Genomic DNA, 14,965 nt, shown 5'->3' with positions numbered 1-14,965 from the left:
CGTCCAGGACACCCTGCATCCTATACCCATTCTCCACCACCACCTCCGCCATGGGCACATTGGAACCTTAGACCACCCTAGTGTAGCGGGACCAGTGAGCAGGGTCGCGCAAGGGCATCAGGACATAGTGTGCCCTAGTCTTCCCAGTATCAAACCTCCCTTTCAGTGTGAAATCACCGTAAAACTTTGTATTCAAACGGACACAAAGGTCGTTGAAGCTAGGAGGTTCATCGAACCATTCCAATTCTTCTTCTATATCCTCAAACATACCATCTTCTCTCCTAACACTTCCTCCGTAAAAAACTCTAACACAACAATCCATCTACAAAAGCATTTTAAGAAACTTCATCAAGTCATCAAAATCGTCGTATGTACTGTCCATAAAAATATTAATACATATTCTAACTATAACTATACTAACTAATCTAATATTAACATCTATACAAGACTAACTACAATAACTAATTATCCTAAATACAATAACTAACTAGACTCACTAACTGTACTAACTAACTTTACTAACTATACTAACTTACTATACTGCCTATACTAACTAAACTAACTAACTTTACTAACTATACTTTACTAACTATACTAACTTTACTTATTGTACTAACTTGCTATACTAACAATGTTGATTCAATCAATAAATACACTAGGGGAGTACCTCGCGACAGCAGCGTGCTGTCGTCCTCGTGGCAGCAGCGTGCGCTCGTCCTCGCGGCGGCGACACGCTAGACCGTGTCGTGAGGCGGGTGGTCGCGGGGGAGGCACGGGCGCCGGCCTCGGCGGCGGTGGCGGGTGGACACGGGATAGAGAGAGGGGCATGCGATAGTTGGAAGCGGTGTACAGCGGCGACGCGATAGTGAGGGCGGCGGCGGCAATGGCGGGCGCGGCAGTGAGGGTGGTGGCGGGCGCGGCGGGCGTCCGTGGCGTGGCGGGCGGCCGTCGTGCGTGGCCGGAGGGCGCGGCGGTCGGCCGGCGGGCGTGGCGCTCCGACGTGCGTGGGCGAGAGGCGCGGTGGGCGGCCGGCGGGCGCGGCAGGCTGCCGGCGTGCGTGGGAGGCGGACAGGGCGGTGGCGTGGCGCGGCGGTGGCTGTGCTTCTAATGGGTCACGTGAGAGAGAGAGGCTCGGCCTGTACAAGGGCCTGATGCGCCGTGATGCGTGGCGCGGCAGGCCCGGCGCGCCCTGATCGGCGACGCGCAGAGCTGGCCACGTCACCGGTCAGCGACCCTAGTCGCTGCCACGTTGGCAGCCTCGCTGCACCCCCATGCATGGCACGATAGCTTTAATTCACCGCATCGTACGAATGGGCGCGATCAAAAGTGTTAGATGTGAAAAAAAAATTAAACAGTGTCAGTTTTATAATTAGTTTAAAAAATATGTAAAAACTAAAAAAATTCCCTGGCGATGGGCCTGCCAATTCGGTGAACCCTCCCGCCCGACCCCAGGTCAGGTCGTCAGCATGGAACGACATGCCATGGGGCGCCCATTAACCGCTACCTCCGCAACAGCTAGCTGTAGCACTAGCAGCAGCTTCTTCTTCGCGCCATTACTCGCACACGTCTTCTCCATCCCGCGCCTATAAATCCGCCGTGCTGCGCCGGGACTCCCCACGCCTTAACTTGCTCAGTGCTCACACTGGCTAGCAGCTTCGTTCTCTAACAGTAACAGCACGAGCACGTACGTGGTGGTCTCGATCGATCAACAAGAGCCCCCCAAGCAGCAACACGTGCACATCTGAGCTTAGAGCTACTCCTAGCTAGCTACGCTAGCATTAATCCCCATGGCGAACCAGCAGCATCGGTCCTCCATCGCCATGGACCGGGAGCTGTTCCGGACGGTGCGGCAGGCGGCGCTGAACCACGCGAGGCTGCTGTACCACCGCCTCGTCAGCCGCCTGCCGCACCTCCTCGCCGTCACGCTCGTGGTGGCCGCGGCCCAGCTCGTGCCGCCGTCGTCCGTGCCGCTGCCGCCACTCGCGGCCGCCGGGACCCTCCTGCGCGAGGCGGCGGCGCGCGCTCGCGCCGACGCGGGCCTCGTGGCCGCGGCGCTGGCGGGGGTGGCGTCGTGCGCGTGCGTGTACGTGGCGTCGCGCCCGCGGCCCGTGTACCTGGTGGACCTGGCGGCGTACAGGCCGGGCCCCGCGCACCGGGCCACCCGCGCCGAGTCCGTCCGCCACTTCGCGCTGGCGGGGCGGTTCACGGACGAGAGCGTGGCGTTCCAGACGCGGATGCTGGAGCGCGCGGGCGTCGGGGACGCCACCCACTTCCCGGCCTCCATCCTCGCCGTCCCCGTCGACATGAGCCTCCGCGCCGCCAGGGAGGAGTCCGAGGCCGTCGTCTTCGGCGTCGTCGACGACCTCCTGCGCACCACCGGCGTGCGCGCGGCGGACGTCGGCGTCGTCATCGTCAACTCCAGCCTCTTCAGCCCCACGCCGTCCTTCACGTCGCTGCTCGTCAACCGCTACGGCCTCCGGCACAACGTCGTGACCCACAACCTCAGCGGCATGGGGTGCAGCGCAGGCATCATCGCCATTGACCTCGCCAAACACCTGCTTCAGGTACCTACCTACCTAGTAGTAGTAGCTACAGTACACACTGACTGACCTGACCTGACCTCATACCTCTGGTACGTGTCAGCTTAGCATGGGTCTCCTGTTTGCTGGGCTCAAAAGATATGACTAAAGATATTATTGGTCGATTCGTTGCGGGAGAAAAATACTGTTGGCTTATAAACAAGCTAACATGACTTAAAGGAGGAATGCCATTGGTCGAGCACTTGACATGCTTGCCAGCAATTAAGATGAACAGCACCATCACCATGCATGACGGCATTATTTATCACGGTAATCTTCAAGTAGGTAGGATTACATGCATGCATGTCCCAGCCAGTACACCATCAAGGCCCCTTTCTTCTTCTTGGTCTTTTAAATTTCTTGCCAAACTATTTAGCTACACAGACCGAGCAAGATTAGTGACCGAGCTGCCACACAAAACGAATCATTAATTCGAGTGAAATATAAATAGTTCATAGCTAGTGATCATATCGGATAGCTCGACTGAAGGCCGATCCTGGCATTTACTGTAGCAGGCCAGTGACAGGTTTGGTTTTATTGTCACTGTTTGTTTTTATATATAATACTAGGACTATACTGGAGTAACAAGTAACAGGCTAGTCCTAGTGTCAAGTTATGAGCACACGAGCAAATTACTGTAAAAGCTAGCTAGCGCCGACACCATATATAGGCCATTCTTTGGGATGGCCTACAGTGTTTGCATTGGCAACCTCTGTGGCCTCAACCAGCACTTATCATTGCATCATGCTCTTAAATATGTCAATATACTTTGAGGCCGTCCATTGATTTTTCACTAGACGATTACCTGTCGTACATATCTCCATTCTAAAAGGCAGAGATGCTTTGGTCCTGGGGATATCAGTCGATCAATCTTTCTCTAACCTTAGTCAAGTTTATAGTAATTAGGAAGACGTTTCTCTAACTTTAACTAAGCCTATAGTAATTAGGAAGATGCCCCAAACGTCTCTAGCTCCTTCCTAGGGTGCATAAAAGAACCAAGATCGGTGAAACAAAAAATAATAGCCCTACAGTATTCTAGCTCATTTTAAGAGGAGAGATAAAAAAATAGCTCCTTAGTACAGTGCATGGTAGAGCTAGAGCTTCACCAAAATGGGGGCCTTAGTTTAATTAGATCCACCATAAAATTTGTCTTCATAGCACCTTTCCTTTGGGCACAGTAGATTGACGTGTTCGGCTGGCTGGTTGCTGCGGCTGGGGCTGGCCAGCCCACTCACGCGGGCACTGTTCAGTGACGTGTCTGCCTTCCCGCAGCAGCTTTGTTCTCAGTCTCAGGCTCTCAGCAGTAGTACAAGATAAAATGATGTCGTTGTTGCCTTTCAGGTGCACCCGGACACGTACGCGCTGGTGGTGAGCACGGAGAACATCACGCTGAACGCCTACCTGGGCAACCACCGCCCGATGCTGGTGACCAACACGCTGTTCCGGATGGGCGCCGCCGCCGTGCTGCTCTCCAACCGCCGCGCCGACCGGGCCCGGGCCAAGTACAGGCTGGTGCACACGGTGCGGACGCACCGGGGCGGCGCCAGCGACGAGAGCTACGCGTGCGTCACGCAGGAGGAGGACGGCGAGGGCAACGTCGGGGTCTCGCTCTCCAAGAACCTCATGTCCGTGGCCGGCGACGCGCTGCGGTCCAACATCACCACGCTGGGCCCGCTGGTCCTCCCGCTGTCGGAGCAGCTCCGGTTCCTGGCCGCCGCGCTGCTCCGCCGCGTCGCCGGCGGGAAGGTGAAGGTGAAGCCCTATGTGCCGGACTTCAAGCTGGCGCTGGAGCACTTCTGCATCCACGCGGGCGGGCGCGGCGTGCTGGACGAGCTGGAGCGCAGCCTGGGGCTCAGCCCCTGGCACATGGAGCCGTCGCGGATGACGCTCTACCGCTTCGGCAACACCTCCAGCAGCTCGCTCTGGTACGAGCTCGCCTACTGCGAGGCCAAGGGACGGATCAAGAAGGGGGACCGCGTCTGGCAGATCGCCTTCGGGTCAGGGTTCAAGTGCAACAGCGCCGTCTGGAGGGCGCTCCGGACGGTGGACGACGCCGGCCGGGAGACCAATAACCCCTGGGCCGACGACATCCACGACCTGCCGGTGCACGTGCCCAAGGTGTCGCCCTTCGCCTCTTCCGACCAGCAGGCAGCGTCCACCAACGGCCAGCATGCCTAGCCAACGTTGCTCGTGATACCTGCTACGCCAATCTTCAGCCTGTTCGGCTGGAGCTGAAACGATCGTATATGATCGTGGATTATTATTGTTGACTAGTTTGATGTGAGAGAAAAATACTGTTCTGGCTGAAAATTTACGATCGTTTACGACCCAGCGAACAGGCCGCTTGCTTCTGCATTTTTATTATGCTACATATGCCTGGGTGCGTGCGCTTGTACTAGTGCCGTCTGCCCGGGCAGCCTTATTATATATACACAGGGCATTATTTCTCATCTTGTACTCCTATACTTGAATTACAATTAATAGTGTGTAAATCGTCATGGGTAAATGGACTTGAGAGCATTGTTGACTGTTGAGTGTGTTGGCGGATGGAAATCAGGGATGTGCTATCCTACGCAGAACATATTCGAAGGAAGGATGTGCAGAGCAATCCGACTTTGTACATACGAACAGTAGGACGCAATAGAGAACAAGCTGCATATGAAACTAGCCAAATGATACGCCATGTATCTGCAGCACACCCTTCGTTCATCGGCAACCGGCATTGCCATAATGCCGCTGGAATCCTTGCACGCTGCAAAGAGAAGAGGTCGTCTATCTGGACGTGGTTCAACTAGTGGAGCAGCGTGTTATGAGGAACCGCCAAGCATATCTGACAAAGATAAAAGGGGATCTCACTGTGACATAGGCTAGGTTAGAGTAAAATACCATCAGACAATAGACAGTGTCAAGAATAAATTGTATACTCCATCTGGTCGGAAGGGGGGGGGGGGGGGGGGGGGGGGGGGGGGAGGGAGAAAGAAAGGGGGACGTTGGGAGCATCTTTCAGCACTGAACTGCGTGTATATAGATAGAGACGCCTAGCAAAAAGGTATTTGAAGGCTTCAGAAATTAGATATGATAGTGTTGATTGATTTAACATCCATAACTTAAACTCATGACCGATATTATTCTAGGGAGGGCCAATACCAAGCTGTAAAACAATTTCGACTTCCTGGAGCGCCTCAAGGGCGTGCTGTAAACAAACAATTCTCCCTTATAATACAAAAAAAACACGCAAATTTTTGTGTGATCGAAAAAAAACTAACAACCGATATTCATATATAGATTATATAAATAGCATGCGTCTAGTTATTGTACAGAATCCGATTTCTAAATAAAAATATGTACTCCCCTGTCCTAAAAAAAACTGTTGTTTTAGAATGAATCTAGATATTTTTGGGACTACTCCCTCCATCCCTAATTACCTGTCGTTTTGGGTTTACGTATGCCGTAAGTTTGACTAGATTTTATAGAAAATACGTGCAATATTTGTATTTCTAAATAAATTTATTATGAAAATAGATTTAAAGATCTATCTAATGATATTAATTGTGTATCATATATATTAATATCTTTTTATATAAAATTAATCAAAGTTATTTCTCGAAAAGCAAGAACGACAGTTATTTTGCGACGGAGGGAGTATATGGGTGTCGGTGTTTTGGACCGGGGGATCCTCAACCAACTAGTGAATCTGTGCTGTGTGTTCCCAATCCCGGATGGTGATGCAAAGAGACACAAGGCTTATACTGGTTCAGGCAATTGGTGCCCTACGTCCAGTCTGAGATATCGATCTTGTATTCCTTGCACCGAAGTGCTTGTAGTAGGGGGGTATAAGCCAGGTGAGAGAGGGAGCTAGTCCCAGGTCTCGGCGGGGAGTGATGTGGGCTGCTTGAGACGTTGCTCTCAGGCGGCAGGGAACTGTGCGTGTTACAGGGTGTTGTTCTTCGTGAGTCCCTATCCCCCCCTTAGAAATGGCCCAAGTCCTTTCCTTTTATAGTTGAAGGGAGGACAGGGGTAGTACATGTGCTAACTATACGGCGTCGTGCGAACGGAGGCGGCGTGTTCGAGCCCTGTAGCCTGTTCCTGTGGCGGCGTGGTCGTCGGAGTGGTCCGTCCTTGAAGCGCTGGGGCGACGTGCTGGTCACATCCGATCCTGTGCGTCATGGGAGCTCTAGGGCTGCCTCGAAGCGGGCACGGCGGCCAGCATGCAGGTTGCTGTGGACTGACTGCGCGCGAGGCCGAGGCCCGGTTGGTGGTGAGGCAGAACCGTGGTGGGTGTCTCGGCAGATGTGAATCTCGAGATGGCCGAGGCCCTGTCGTAGGGTGCCGAGGCTCGGAGGGAGCGGTCGTGCTGGTACGCTGGTTCAGAGGCGATGATGACCCGGGCCAGACTTCCCATGCCGCGTTGTCTTCGGGGCGGGGATTGCGGGGCATAGTGCGGGCGTTGATCGTGGGTACAGCGCCAGAATACAGTGGTCGGTAATCCTCGCCGCGCCCTGTCTCAGCCGGTATGGTGTTGATGCGACTTCTTGTCCCGTCGGACACTCCGTGGTGTCGAGCCGCCGTCCGGCTGAGATTGCGGGAGTGGTTGACACATTAATAAGACGTGACAGGCTGTCGGGAAGACCGGTCGAGGCGGGAGTGAAGGGTTATCGACAAGCCAGCCTCGAGCGATACGGAGAATAGCTGTCTTGCTCGAGGCTGGACGCACAAGGCCTCGGGCGAGACGGAGATTGGGCTCTCTGCCGAGGCCCCTCGCGAGAGGCCTCGCGCGAGGCGGAGATTCCGTCAGGGTGTCGAGACCTCCTGTGCGAGGCCTCAGGCGAGGCGGAGAGCCGGTGGGCTTGGTCGGGGCCTGTGGTGAACCCATGGCTTACCTTCTAGCTTTGTTGTTGATGGGATTTAAGTGACTCTTTTGGTGTATGCTCGGGGTACCCCTTTTTATGGTACCCGACAGTAGCCCCCGAGCCTTACGGGGAGTGCATGCACTCTCCCTAAGGGTTTGTCGAGATTTGGCTTGCAGCGGCTCCTATAGGGATTGTGTCTCGCTTCTTGAGGTTTCGGTGGGTGCGCGTGAGCGCACCCGCCGGGTGTAGCCCCCGAGGCCCTGGAGGAGTGGATTTTACTCCTCCAGGGGCTTTTTTCATGTTTGAGTGAGGAGTTTTTATCGTATTTGCCGAGCCCACAAGTGCGAGTTCGGGTCGCGGGGTTTCGGCAAGGTTGCAGGGAGAGCCCCCGAGCCCCTGCATCAAGCAAGAGGGTGATCAGGGGTGCCCCTAACTTTTTGCGCGACCCTCATGCTTCCTTTTCGCTCGGAAGGAGGGGTGGAATGTGCTAGGCTACCCTCGGTGGGCACGAGCGGTGGCACTTCCGGTGAGCTGTTATCGGGGTAAGTCCGAGTGGAGGCCCGCGCCCCGTTCGCTAGGGGATGGCTAGTGGTCCGGAGACGCACTCCAAGGGTACCAGAGGGTTTCTCTAGTGGGTGCCGAGGCCGTTCGCTGGGCCCCGGTGGCTCGGTGCCTCCCTACGGTGGGATCCCATTCGGAGACCTCCCCGCCGGTCTCGGACACGACTTAGGACGCCCCGAGCGATTGCTTGCTCGGGCCTCGGCCATTCGTGGGCTCGCCCATAGTCGTCCCTAACTCTGTTGCCCTGGGGCGGCTGTCGAAACCTCAGGGGGCCCAGCCTTCAAACTCCTAGACCGTAACGGGCTCAGTGCCCTTTATCGTATTTGTAACGAAACTTCCAGCGCGGGCTTAGGTTATTTGTCTTTGTCTTGGGTGCAGGAGGAGCCCCCGAGCCTCCGCCCGGAGCGAGAGGGCGGTCACAGGTCCCCTGGCTTTTTTGTTTGACCCTCACATATCCTTTTTGTTCGGACAGAGGGGTTGTTTGCCGAGCCCATTTGGATGCAAGCCTGGGCCGCTGGGTCTCGGCAAGGTTGCAAGAAGAGCCCTCTAGCCTCTACACGGAGCGAGAGGGCCGTCGGGAGTTCCCCTGGCTTTTTGTACGCCCCTCGCGCGTGAGGGTTTGTTTGCCGAGGCCCCTTTGGGCGCGAGCCTAGGTCGCAGGGTCTCGGCATATCTGCAGGAAGGGCTCCCTAGCCTCTGCACGGAGCGAGAGGGCCGTCGGGAGCTCCCCTGGCTTTTTGTACGACCCTCGCGCTTCCTTTTCGCTCAGAAGGAGGGGTTGTTTTGCCGAGCCCCTCGAGTGCGAGCCGGGGTCGCTAGGTCTCGGCAAGGATATAGGAAGAGCCCCCTAGCCTCTACATGGAGCAAGAGGTCCATCAGGGGTTCCCCTGGCTTTTTGTACGACCCTCACGCTTCCTTTTCGCTCGGAAGGAGGGGTGGAATGTGCCAGGCTACCCTCGGTGGGCACGAGCGTTGGCACTTCCGGTGAGCTGTTGTCGGGTAAGTCCGAGTGGAGGCCCGTGCCCCGTTCGCTAGGGGACGGCTAGCGGTCCAGAGACACACTCCAAGAGTACCAGAGGGTTTCTCTAGTGGGTGCCGAGGTCGTTCACTGGGCCTCGGTGGCTCGGCGCCTCCCTATGGTGGGATCCCATTCAGAGACCTCCCTGCCGGTCTCGGACACGACTTAGGGCGTCCCAAGCGTTTCGCTTGCTTGGGCCTCAGCCCCGTGTGGGCTCACCCATGGTCGTCCCTAACTCTGTTGTCCTAGGGTGGCTGTCGAAACCTCAGGGGCCCAGCCTTCGAACCCCTGGACCGTAATAGGCTCAGCACCCATTTCCTTCATCTAAAAGGAATAGGGTGGGGGGAATATCTTCCCCATTGGCTCGGCAACGGCTGGCGCGCCTTTTGAGGCGGTTTCCTGGGGAGACGGAACGACGCCTGCTGCCACAGCGGTCGGGCGCAACGTGGTGTCAACGGATGGGACACAACTGTTCCCGCAATTAATGAGAAAAATGTGGGCGCATGGGCGGTAAAATCGGATCAGGGTTAACCGCGCCGGATCCAGGGGAAACTTCCCCAATTTCATCGCCCATCCGTTTCGCCTTCACCCTACATAAATACTCAAAGAGCCTCGCCCCTCCTCACGTTACCTTGCCTGCGTTAGCTCTGCCTCTATCGAGCCATCGCTAGAGCAGCGGGTGCCGGGAAGAAGAAGGGAGAAGAGCGAGCCAGGGAGAGAGCGAGAAAGAGAGAGAGAGAGAAACTCACCGCCGCATTCGATCCCTCCACCGCATCCATGGCCGGCGACATCGTTGTCATCGAGGCGGACCCTTGGGATCCATCTGATGTCACTGCGGAGATGCTTCAGTCGCTCATCGACGGCGGACTTCTTCGTCCGGTGACGGACCCCAACAGGCCGGAGTGGATCGCTCCGTACGGCGAGCCGAAGCCGAGGCCTCGTGACGGTTACGTCGTGAGCTTCGTCTCCTTTCACGAGCGTGGCCTTGGCGTCCCGGCGGATCGGTTCATGCAGGCGCTCCTGCACTATTATGGCGTGGAGCTCCACAACTTCAACCCCAACTCCATCGCACAGGCGGTCATCTTTGTCGCTGTCTGCGAGGGGTACTTGGGGATTGCTCCCCATTGGGAGTTGTGGCTCCACCTCTTCCGGGCGGGGCATACCACTAAGCCAACGGGCACGTCGGGCACGAGGAAAGCGACGAGGGCCGGCGGCTGCACTCTCCAAGTGCACCAGGACCGCCAGCACCTCTACATCCCGGCCCAGGTCGCATCATCCAATCGTCGATGGTACACGAGCTAGTTCTATCTTCGCAATGACAACGGAGGACTTCCCCCCTACACTAGGCGGGTTGTGGGGAGCTGCCCGGAGAGGTGGAAGTACGGCGTCCCGAGGGAGGATCAGCCCAAGCTGCAGCCGCTTCTGGAGGGGCTGGAGAGGCTATGGGGCCGTGGCCTTACCACGGCTGTGGTCGTGGCTACCTTCCACCGCCGGAGGGTGCTGCCGCTGATGGCTCGGCGGCGGCGACTGTTCGAGATGAGGCCGGGTGAGCCCAATGAGGGCATTCGGATGTCCTCCTCTGCCCTTTTCGATGAGGAAATTCTTCGTCGGGTGGGGGAGACGGTGGAGGCGAAGCTGAGGGGTGGCAACTTGACCCCCATCACGATGCGCCCGTCGTGGGGGTTCCTCTCGCTGGTAAGTCGTGCGCCGCTGTAGCCCCCGAGCCTCCTCCGTTTCTCCTTACTTATCGTTCCCTTATGTGCGTTTGCCGTTCCTACAGGGGATGAGGGATGTGCGCGCCTCTCCGCCATCCGTTCCTGAGGACACGAGGCGGCAGGCGATCAACCGGGCGCACATCGAGGTGCAGAAAAAGCGGAAGGACGCCAAGGTGGCGAAGCGCACGAAGAAGATCCTCACACACGAGGAACTAGACAAGCGCCACCGTCAACAAAGGAAGGATGGCCTCCTGTTGGAGGAGTCCCCGTCGCCGTCGATATCGACGGATGCCTCGGATGGGGATGACGAGGACGAGATGGGGCGAGGTCCCCTGGACCATCTCCCTGACGTAGGAGAGGTGGTGCCTGGGGTGTTGGCAAGCAGCCCGGCACTCCCGGGAGGAGGAGGAAAAGCAGACCCGGGGTCGGCAATTGCCCGCTCTGGGGCCGAGACCGACACGCTCAAGGCGCGGGCGTTGGGCAAACGCGCCGTCAGCCCGGTGGGCTCGGCAACAGCGGTGGAGCAAGTGGCGGTGGAGGTGACGCAACTACCCCCACAGAGGACTGAGGGGGCGCCGGGGTCCGTTGAGGGCCAACCGGCGCCGATGGACATGGAGGCCATGCCTCTGCCGCCACCACCGCCTTTGCAGACAAGGGTCGCCGTGGTGAAGCGGTTGCCGCCCCGCTCGAGGTAGGTGTATTTTTGGTGGGGTCGCAGTGCTTTCCATTCGTTCTTTTGTCTTGTGTTGACCCTGTGAACGTCTTGCCCTTAGCCGGAAGCGACATGCAGAGGTGCCTACCTTGGCGCCCCTAAAAGCGCTCAAGGTTAACCCCGGCTCCACCACCCACTGGGTGGTGGAGGCGCAAGCTGCCCTGCAACGTGGCGCGGCATCGGCGAGGGTCGACCCAAAGGAGCCAGCCACCCAAGGAGGGGCTGCCGAGGCGGCCCTAACACAGGCGGGGGAGGGAGTGGCCCTGCCCCGTGATGGCGAGGCCCATGGGTCGGATGCGGCCGAGGTTCCCTTGGCTACCGAGACCACCGGGATCGAGGTCCCCAGGGTTTCACAGGTTGGGACGACGGAGGCCATGATGGCGGAGGCCGAAGCCCCCACGACCACCGAGGCCACGATGATGGAGGCTAGAGCCCCCGAGACCACTGAGGCCACGATGGCGGAGGCCAGAGCCCCCGGGACCACTGAGGCCACGATGGCAGAGGCCAGAGCCCTCGGGACCACCGAGGCCACGATGGCGGAGGCCAGAGTCCCCGGGACCACTGAGGCTGACGTGATCGTGGCGAGGCTGCCGGCCTAGGAAGTGGAGGTGAAGGCGGCGGAGGCCTCGGTGGCACCCTTGGTTCAAGGCCCGCCATTGTTGTGGGAAAGCGCCTGGGAGGTGGAGGTCCTTCCAATCTCCTCCGACGATACTTCTCGGGCGCAGGAGATGGCCGGCGCTGAGGTGGCCGATGTCGTGGAACAGCCGGTTCCAACCCCGAGTGAGGGAAGCTCGGCCCTCGTGTGAGTACGACCTGAGCCCCATGGGTGGGATCACCCGCGTGTCCTGTGGTAGAGCCGAGACGACCCTGGGGCGGAGCCTCTGTTTGCCCTCGAGGACGTGGCTGAGGGCGGCCGCTGGGACACGTTTGAGCAGTACCGCCAGCTGGCGGAGCGGTCATTATGGATGGCTCTGTCCGTGGTGGCCAACGATCTGCCTGGAGTCGCCCAGGTTCGTGCTTTCTTCTCTTATGTGGTGATCTTTTTCCAAGTTTTCTTTGTATAGATTGACCCCTATTCTGTTTCCCCCAGGAGCTCGAGACCCGGTCTCTTGGGAAGTCGGTCTTTCTCCGGCAGGAGAGGGACGTCTGGGACCAGCTTCAGCGGCAGAAGGGCCTTCTTACAGGCACCAACGAGCTCCTGTCGGCGCAGAGCACGGAGGTGGAGGACCTCCACCTTCGTTGTGCCGACGCGAAGGTTGAGGCAGCCATGGCTCAGGAGCAGCTCGCTCCTCTGGCGGCGCGGGTCAAGGAGTTGGAGGAGGAGCTCACCCGAGTGGCCAATGATCGGGATGCCTTTAGGTCTCGGGCCGAAGAAGCCACGGCCTCGGGCAAGGCTCTTGCTGGGCAGCTAGGAGCGGAACAGAGTGCACACCAGCTGATAAAAGGCGCTTTGGATGAGGCCCTTGCAGCGGCTGAGGCCTCACGAACTGAGGCTGTGGTTTGGAGGGGAAAGGCCGAGGGTGAGTCCTAGTCCCCTCATTTTATTTTCTTTTCCTTATGTTTGCTCCCTAATTTCCTGGTGTGACGCAGAGCTGGGGAGTGAAGCTTCCAGGGCGGCCGAGGCTTCTAGAGTCGAGGCTCAGTGCCTGAAGGAGAAAGCCGAGGCCTTTCGGGTCGAGGCCCGACACTGGGAGCTTAAGGCCAAGGGTGAGTTCCGTAGGCTTCCGTCCCTATTTAGCTTGTTTTTTCCCCTCGCTCAACCCCGTTCCGTTTTCAATGGTGCAGAGTTGGAGGCGGAGGTTACCCAGGCAGCCGAGGCTTCCAGCACGGTGTAGACGGTGCTCGAGACCGAGATCGAGGAGCACGAGGCGCTGAAGAGTGCTGCCCGTGCCGCCTACGACACCCTGGTGGTCGAGGGGGTTCAGTCAGGTAGCTCCCTTGGGAGCCGTCTGATTGCGCTGAGCGATCAAGTGTGTGAGCGGCTCCAAGGAGTGCTGCATACAGGCATCAAGCGCGCACTGGCCATCATCGCCTCGCACTACGTTGGTGTTGACCTTCAAGCCATCAGCGATGGCTACGTCTTGCCCGATGATGACGATGAGGCCGACGAGGTGGTGACGAAGCTGTTGGAGGCGGCGGAAGGCCCTGGCACTGTGCTGGCAACGTTGTTTGAAGAGGAGGTGGTCCCTCCCCCGCCGTCTGCCGATGCCGGAGGTCCTAAGCCTTGACCTGGGCCCAAGCGGCCATGTAAATAGAGTAGGAATTAAATTTGTATCGTAACGCTTGTGGCCGTCGAGGCCTTTTAAAGTACTCGTGTTTCTTTAATCGCTTGTCTTGTATTTTCGAGCCTCTGTCCTCTTGTTGTCTCTGATCTGATTTCTTTGCAATAAACCTTTTTGGAGCCTAAGCCATCCCCTAGGCGAAAGGTGGTGAGGGAGCACCGTAGCCCGGAGGTTTAGGCTATCTCACGACTCTACCAGCCTTCTGGCCCTGAGACGGGCTTTTGGTCCTCGGGTTTTCCGCAACCGATTCATCAGAGCGTGCTAGAGGGTTTGGCGTAGGAATTTTTTCAAAAAACGACTAAAAAAATGGCGCGTGGGACTTAGGGGGAATCCCCCATCTAGCCCCCGAGGGAGATTCGGTTCTACAGAGGTAGAGCCGAGTATTCCTTACAGTGTCATCGTATTGCCGAGACTATACTTGGCCATGCAGCACGAGGCACGACAGCACGACACGAAGCACGGAAAAAAGCCCAACACGAACCCGGCACGGCCCGATGAAATTTGGGCCTGGGCTGGCCCGGCCCGCTGCTCAGGCCGTGCTTGGGCTGACCCCCAAGCCCATGGGCCAGCACGGCCCAGCACGAGAAATGGAGGGAGGCCCGACAGCGGCCCGGCCAGCCGGCCTGCTAAGAGCACCAGGCCACCAGCCAACCCGCGCAGCGCAGCCCCCTCCCCAGTCCCCACGCGGATGCGGCTACGCCCGAAGGCCGAACCCTATCCTCGTGACCTCGCCCTAGTCGCCTCCCCACACGGCCGCCTCCTCCTCGGCTCCTCGCCTCCCCACCTCCTCTCTCCCTTCCTCGGTGGCCCTCCCTCTCCCTCCAACCACGCCGGCGACCCTCCTCGCTCCCACCATGGCGGCGCCCCTCCTCCCTCTCCCTCCAACCACGGTGACGCGGCTTGACCACGGCAGCGAGCGCGGCCCCGTCTCCCTCCAACCACGGCGGTGATGCAGCCAGGAGTAGGCGACGCATCCACCAAGCTCGCAGCCCCGACGAGATCCGGATCCGGCGGCTTCACGAGATCCGGCGCAAGGAGGCAGAGGACGACGAGATCCACGCGCGAGGAGGCATGTGGCGGTCCCCGGCGGCGGATCCAGGGTGGTGGCGTCCCAGGCGGCAGATCGAGGGCGGGCGCGCTCCCCGGTGGCGGATCTAGGGTTCAAGGGTTCAAGCACGCGCAACCGTCTTCCTCCCATGCGCGGCGTCCCTGTGCGGCCCCACCTCCAGGGCGAGCGCGCCGGCGGCG

At 58.3% G+C, this 14,965-nt stretch overlaps 1 protein-coding gene across 1 annotated transcript; it reads left to right on the top strand.

Annotated features, from left to right (window-relative positions):
• Nucleotides 1–1,652: 1,652 nt before the first annotated feature.
• On the top strand, nt 1,653–4,889 carry LOC136507194 (probable 3-ketoacyl-CoA synthase 20). The gene is made up of 2 exons (XM_066501997.1): nt 1,653–2,564; nt 3,921–4,889. Exons 1-2 carry the CDS (start codon nt 1,788–1,790, stop codon nt 4,755–4,757), a joined length of 1,614 nt encoding a protein of 537 aa, XP_066358094.1. The 5' UTR covers nt 1,653–1,787; the 3' UTR covers nt 4,758–4,889.
• The last annotated feature ends 10,076 nt before the right edge of the window (nt 4,890–14,965 follow it).

The sequence above is a fragment of the Miscanthus floridulus genome, chromosome 1, assembly GCF_019320115.1.
Source record: "Miscanthus floridulus cultivar M001 chromosome 1, ASM1932011v1, whole genome shotgun sequence".
NCBI classification, from domain to species: domain Eukaryota; kingdom Viridiplantae; phylum Streptophyta; class Magnoliopsida; order Poales; family Poaceae; genus Miscanthus; species Miscanthus floridulus.
Note: the sequence above shows the minus strand (reverse complement) of the source record. Positions and strands in the feature narration are given on the sequence as shown.

Excerpts from the sequence above, each read along its gene's own strand:
- LOC136507194 (XM_066501997.1), top strand. The coding sequence starts at position 1,788 with ATGGCGAACCAGCAGCATCGGTCCTCCATCGCCATGGACCGGGAGCTG. Across the intron at positions 2,565-3,920 it reads TCGCCAAACACCTGCTTCAG|GTGCACCCGGACACGTACGC; the intron begins GTACCTACCTAC and ends GTTGCCTTTCAG.